We start from the raw sequence: 7,079 nt of genomic DNA, 5'->3' as shown, positions 1-7,079 counted from the left end.
ACAACGCAGACCAACAATAGCTGCACATCGGGGAAGCTGGGGGTGGCAGACATGCGCTCAAAGAACCCGACTACTGGGGCTGAAGAAAGCTTCGGCAAAATGTACCATTGAGATCACAGTTTAAATGAAATTTCTTGGCAAATTCTCTCTTTCAGAAAAAACTTCTCTGAGCCCTAATGTATGAAAGTTAAACTCCTGTATGGGTATTAAAGAGAGATTGACCAAAATCACATCTGAGCTGTAGTAGGTTTGTTCTTGAGTAATATTCAGAAATATTTCGGTAACTAATGTTAACTGTGTCTGTTTAGTATTCTGTTGGTCTAGCTTGCTCAATTGCCACAAAGCATCCCAGATTAATGGGTTATTATCGCTTCAGATCTCATCAGAAAATTGTACAGTTAGCCAACTTACATCCTGTAGTTGCCAATGAAGTCAACAGATTAAGAATAACAATATTTTCATTCAAGAAATGGTCATATTGTTATGGCCCAGCGGGACAGGCTGCAACAGAATGTCAGAATACCAGACCAGATAGTGACTTTTAATTTGAAATGGTCCATCTGTACATCTGTAGTAGTGAATTTTGTTTTGACGTGGTCTGTTTGTTCGTTTGCAGTAGTGACTTTTATTTTGATACAGTTTGATTATTTTTGATTATGATTGTGAGAGCGGTTGAGCGGAGCTAAGCCTGTGTCTATAGGAGACTCCCATACCTCACACTAATAGAACTCCGCTTATGGCATTATGTGCCTTATGGCTCTCATGACTCAGTGTTTATAAACCATACCACACACTCCGTTCATGTGTCAGACATCTGCTCAGTGGCAGTGTAGAGGGAATTATTACTGTGAAAACAAACAGCAGCAGTAAATCTGTATTCCTCACAGTTACGGTTAAACTTTGATGATTAATCCACAGTTCATGTGCTCCCAAACGTTGGGAAAATCCATGGCACGTCTAACAATACCTAGACAAGACTACTCTAACTCACTGACCAGAAAACAAGAGAAAAGGGAAGACAAAACAATTGAAATAATATAACAATAATAAAATCCAACCTGGAGTGCATCGAATGTAAAATAGGATGAGTTGATTAATTGTTCAGTTTATTTCAGGTGTAGATCTTTATAATGGGTGGACTGTCTTTTGAATTAGCCCTGTTAATCTCACCTGACAAGTTGAGCACTAAACTGACGTTGAGCCAAAAGGCAAAACCTGTCACTCCACCTTCACTCAAGGTCATTTCACCACCAGTCAACAAACGGTCCAGTAAGAGGGCTGACCTAAACCTGCCATCTGTTAGGAACACATCACCTAAGGTGCAGGTAAACTCTAATTTTCTAGTGAAAACATGCTTTAAATTGAGTAGTCCTGTGTTGTTGTGTGCTGACACAGCGTGTGTGTACAAGACTGCTGTGTTTCGTTAGTGTTTCCTTGGTGTTTAGTTAATGCCTGTGTTTGCTAACTGGTAATACCTGACAAGGTGTGTACTGCAGTAGAACAGTAATGCATAGGTTACCAGTACTGACATTCAGAGCCTTTAGGTCACACAGTAGCAAGTTGTTGGTTTAACAGAGGTGGCTGTTAGATGTAGTGTGTGGATGTTAATGCCTTTAGACTGGATTTAGCGTTGCTGGGTAGAAGCGGTGGAACTGTTTGGGAGAGGTCTCTCAGAGCGCACATGTCTCATGGGAGAGAGAGACAGAGAAAAAGAGAGAGAGAGAGAGAGAGAGCAGCTGTGAAGTCAAGCCCAACTGTGAAGTGTCTTGCATGTGTCTTTACACTGACTGCGAGTGGCTGCAGTGGTATTTAAAGTGTAACTCTAAGCCACACTTCTTCTTTCACCTTGCTTTAGTGCTGTTTACAGAACCAAGAGCATGGTACAGTCCTTTGGTGTTTTTCTCACGGTAATAATAATGATGATGTGGGCGTAATCATACTGTATGCCAAGTAGGTGCTTATTGTTATATATATATAATATTGTTCTCTCTGTTGCTGCTGAATTGTACAGCTGATTGTTTCGTATGTCTTGTTGATGGTAAAAGTTTTCACTATGGTTCTCTCTTAAAAAATAAAATATTTTTCTTTTAATGGTCCTCTAAAAGGGCTTTGTAGAAGTGGCATTGTTCTCTGTAGAGAATTATTTGACTATTTGAATGTTTCATGGATTCTTTTTAGTTTTTTACTTTTTTGCATTGGTGAAAAAAACTTTTGTAGTTGGTTCTGTATAAAAACATAAAAAGGTTCTACATAAGACAAATCAGTGTTACAACAGTGTTACAGTCGGACTTTGCGCAGATTTTGAGAGTTATTTGAGTTATTTACGCATATTGTAAATTCATAACTATTTCCATATATTTGTGAGTAAATAATTGAAATACTGAGACAGTGTATTCTCTTTTAACAAATTAGACGCTCCTCATGTCATTGTTATGGATATTGATGCACCTGGTGCTTTCACTTTCTATCACTGGGTTCAGCGCTTTTGGAAGCAGAAAAACTGGAAAGGCGTATTTGTTGCTGGAGTACGTTTGGCACTACGTTCACAACAAAAGTTCACCAGTTTTTCACCCATTGTTCTGTAGTATCCATGGCCAGACATGTAATCAATTTTGCAGGGCAGCACTTAGTGTTGTACTCCTGAAATTGCTAGCGCCCCCTACTGGGCTTGATTGGGAACTGAATAAACCCATTTTAGCTTAGTCTGTTTTATTCATATTTACAGCTGCTGACACACTGATTTAGAGAGGGTTTCACAGGGCACATGGGTGGCTCAGCGATTAGATCATCGGCTATCGATGACAGGGTTGTGGGTTCTATACCCAGGTTCGACAAGCTGATACGGTTGGGCCCTTGAGCAAGGCCATTCATCCTCTCTGCTGCCCACCACTCTGAGTGTGTGTCTCACTGTGTGTGTGTGTGTGTGTGTGTGTGTTTTGTTCACTGCACAAATGGGTTAAAGGCGGAGGCTAAATTCCATCTGTGTCCGACACAAATGTCTTGTCATTCTACTATTCTACTATTCTAGAGTCAGATAACTCGTTTTTAATACAGGATAATACTCTGCTTGCTTAAATTGTATTGTGTTTTGGATCAGGTTGAGGTGCCAGGCAGAAGAACTGGATTATGTTTAGGTTCTGAGTTCAAATAAAGTGTTACCAAACCTTTAACTGATGAAGGACTTTTACGTCAAGGTTCTGTCTCATTTTCAAATATCATTATTTTAACAACAATCCAATAAAAGGTTTTTAGGGAGCCATTTTGGCTCCATTAGGCACCTGTTTTTAACAGTGGGGGCAATAATGTTGTATGAAGTTAAATAAACAATATAGGAAAGGTAATCTGATCTGAAGAGAGGGAACATTTGCAAAGAGTTAAAGCTCTGAGGCAGAGAGCTCTTGTCCCTTTGGTGCTTTTTGGACTCCAGTCCAGTGCTGTGGCTGTCCAGTCCACAGCTTGTCCCTCTCCCTTGTGCGTACTTGTAGAGTAAGAGCCCACATAGGGGATCCTTTGTTTAGGAGGGTCTAGGCATGGGCTATAATTCACAAGCCGCTAAAGGCTGCTTGTGCATGTGTGAGAGACGTGTGTGTGGGGCGTATGCAGCAGCGGCAGGCTGCGTCTGCTTCACTCTGTGCTGATCATGCCAACCCGGGCTGCTCGCTCCTCATCCACTGCCGCAGCCACTCTCATTCTTTCTGAAGCCGAGGGAGGCAAGATGGCTACCTTTTAGGATTATGCTGCCTAAAATTGAGGCTCTGCCTCTGAGGAGCGAGAAGGTACAGCCTCAAACTGCCTTTTTTAATGGCTATTGTCTCAGCCCCAGATGCTCCCAACGGTGTGCCTTGGCTGCGGGGCTGGCGATTTGCTTTGTGCTTCTGGCTGCTGTGTTTTGTTGTCATCACTGACTGCATTGCTAAAGTGTTTATGCCCCGTGTTTTGGTTCTCCTTCACAGGTGGGGTGCAAGAATCTTCCCAAACCACGCAAAAGGAACCGAGTCTCCAAGGTAACGGACACACACTTTTTTTTTTCTTTTTTTTTTGGGGCACCTTTGTAGTCGTGTCAGTTCCCGTAGCATTCGGGTCCTTTCCCTTTCTTTCTCTCTCTCTCTCTCTCTCTCTCTCTCTCTGTTCTTTTTTGACCATTTACAGTAGGGTTTTGGCACCTGCTGCTCTTTTGATTGAGGAATGCAGCGTTTGTAATCAGCGTGGAGTAAGAGTTCGGGCTGGCGGGAGCAAGAGCGAGCTTTTCTTCTGCGCTCTGTTTAGACTGTTTTCTATTGAGTTAGGTGACGCGGAGAGACAGGAAAGCAGTGCTGTATGAATGAAGCGAGTACTAGCAGCTTCAGAGAAACACTCCCCAGGAAGGAAGCATACTTTTTTAGAAGTCATGTTACAGTGAAGCCTCAGTGCTGTGAAATTTTGCACGCAAAGCAGTTCAGAATCACTCTTTGATGTGTTTAAAGGGGGCTATGGGTGCCTCTCTAGATTCATTTGTCAAGTTAGGAGGAATGAAGAAAAAAAATTAGAGTGCAGGGTAACTTGCCAAAGATAACATCTGCAACTGCTCGTTGTCACTTTGGTTCTTCAAAGGTGTGTCTGTGTCGAGTGATGAAGAGATTAAAAAAGACTTTTGACTGCATTAGACTTCTTGTTTTTGGTCTCTAATTGCTTATTATATTGAACAGCCTTCTCTGTTTTTGGAACTGAGAGAATCCTTCACTACAGGTAGTTAGTGAGATGCTCTCCTGATCTCTGTGTTTGGGTTAGAAACTCCCCCTGTGCTCTAACTTTCCCTGGTAACGCTTCCTAAGGGAGTCTTCTTAGGATTCTGTAGGCAGTATGCTCTCGGTTGCTATGGGGGGGTTAATGTGTGTGGCATCGGTGCGGGAATAGTGTTTGAGTCTGCCTGTGTGTGTGTTGTTGGTGCTGGACTAGATTGTTGTTACTGCATTAAAATTGAGTCAAAGTTAGGTGTGACCTTCTGGGGTTTTTAGGGCTCCAGACACAAGTCAACAAGTAAGAACAAAGAAACCGAGGCACTGCCGACTGATACGTGACGTGCTGAAAATGAGCAAATCTTCTCCTTTTGTGTCAGCTGATCTAAGCAAGCCCTCAGAAGGTGTTCTTGATATCAGTGTAAACAAGAAAACTTGATGTAATGATAAAATGAGTCAGAGAGTCCAGTTTAGGTTCTGATGTGCACATGAGAACTGAAAGGATGAGGTCAGAAACTACTTTAATCATCGCAGTACCTCAGCATTTAACATCCGAGAGTTCAGACTCATCCTTTCCACACACCTCACCACCACTTGGGGTGTGCAGAAAGCCACAGTACGCTTTTCTGACTGATTCGTGGATGTCCAATTACAGAGAGTCTGTAAACAACAACCAGTGTTGATGCTGCTAAACCTGCATAGTAACAAGCAGCTGATTGGATGCTGTTCCGTTTATCTTTTTTTACTTGTCATTTCTCCACCATTTATAATTAATTAAAATTGTTCAATTAAATAATTGTAGATTTTTAAATGTGGCATCACTGTTAACATGTCCTTTTGGTCGGTTACAACTAGTTTCCAGAACTAAAACAGTGTGACACTTGTCGTATATATATACTTAAAAATGTTCTTCAAGTATGTTTTGCCATATTGCCTACCTTCAGATCTTGACACAAAATATATGGACAAAAGTATTGGGACACCTGTTGGGACACCATGGAGTAATTGTCTCTACTGTCCAGAGAAAGTCTTTTACTAGATTTTGGAGCATTGCTGTGTGGATTTGATTGCACTCAGCAACAAGAGTGTTAGTGAGATCAGGGTGTTGAATGATGGCCACCCCCCTAATCCCCAACTCCCCAACTCATCCCAAAAGTAGTGGATAAATACCATCCTGGCATTAGGCATGGTACCAATAGGTTCATGTTTCTGCTACAGAGAGTCCTGTTCTATTGGCAGTACTTAAAATAAATAAGACTAAATAAGCTGTGTGTGTGTGCATTCACACGTCTCTGTCAGCAATGGGTACAACTTAATATAACTGAATGCATTCATTAGATTTTTTTTATATACATTTTGGCAAATATTGTGTACAGTTTTAGTTGATGTTGAGGTTTTGAGCAACACCTGTTTTGAACAGGAACAATATATATAGAATTGATTAATAATTTAAAATCATAATATGTTTTGTTTGTGCAGTACTTTTCAAACGTAAATTCCACTCAGAGTGTTTCTCAAAAGGTTAAAGGACAAGAAGAGGTAGTAAACTTGTACATAAATAAAAGAAAAATAACAAATAACAAATAACTAGATAAGCTACAATATTAATAAAAAGACTCGTCTTCTAAATGTTCTAGACCTGCTTCTAGTAGTAACTGCTCCTCTTGTAAGCAGCTCCTCTTGCACTCTCTTTATACTCTTCCTTCATGGTACAGTGACTCTTTAAAGACTCTGTTTAGCTTGTTATTGATCTTATTTGAAAGCCTTGTTATAGCTGTAAGGATTCTGTAGAGAGTGACCTGGCCTGAACTCACGTTTTTTAGGTCAACTGAGGTTGCAGATCACCACCGGCTGTGAACGGATGAACGGATTCATTACGAATCTGCCCAAACCGCTTGAAATCTGCACCACTGCTCATCTTGATTTAACAATATTTGTTATTTCACATTCCTAGTTATTTTGCTGTCACTGAAAATCACCAGAAAAGAGGATATAAGTTGCTACACATGGCAGGAAGGAATTATTTACGTGGGCTCCCCGTGTAGTCCTAGGATATGGTCCAGGATGCTTGGTTGTAAAAAGCAGGTTTAAACAGCCGCCAATGGCGGTTTGCTTTCATTGTTTTACTGTGAAACGTCACAGAAGCTGATTACTGTTTTTTTCCCTTCTCAAGCAGTAACAGTTGCAGAGGCTGCCAAGCTATTGCCTCACTCTCATTTTGGCCCCTCTAGTCTGTTGCATCACCCCCTGCCTTGGCATCAGGGTTTTCTAAATACAACAATATAGTAATATATGCTAAATTAATGTATATACAACACTTTAAAGATAACAGTTCACAATTCAGATGCCCAGTATATAATAATA

The 7,079-nt window shown here is 40.9% G+C and overlaps 1 protein-coding gene across 3 annotated transcripts in view; it reads left to right on the top strand.

The window, feature by feature from the left end:
• The window catches only part of tet1 (tet methylcytosine dioxygenase 1), a 37,848-nt gene that overhangs the window by 18,971 nt on the left and 11,798 nt on the right, over positions 1 to 7,079 (top strand). For 2 of the 3 annotated variants that reach the window (XM_072677872.1, XM_072677871.1), the window contains one exon: positions 3,954 to 4,004. In XM_072677872.1, coding sequence (XP_072533973.1) covers positions 3,954 to 4,004 — 51 coding nt within the window. Of the gene's footprint in view, positions 1 to 3,453; positions 3,777 to 3,953; positions 4,005 to 7,079 lie in introns of those variants that run through there. The other variant, XM_072677873.1, reaches the window with a different exon arrangement.

The sequence above is a fragment of the Salminus brasiliensis genome, chromosome 4, assembly GCF_030463535.1.
Source record: "Salminus brasiliensis chromosome 4, fSalBra1.hap2, whole genome shotgun sequence".
In the NCBI taxonomy this organism is placed as follows: domain Eukaryota; kingdom Metazoa; phylum Chordata; class Actinopteri; order Characiformes; family Bryconidae; genus Salminus; species Salminus brasiliensis.
The sequence above is the reverse complement of the archived record's forward strand: the minus strand, read 5'-3'. Positions and strand labels throughout refer to the sequence as shown.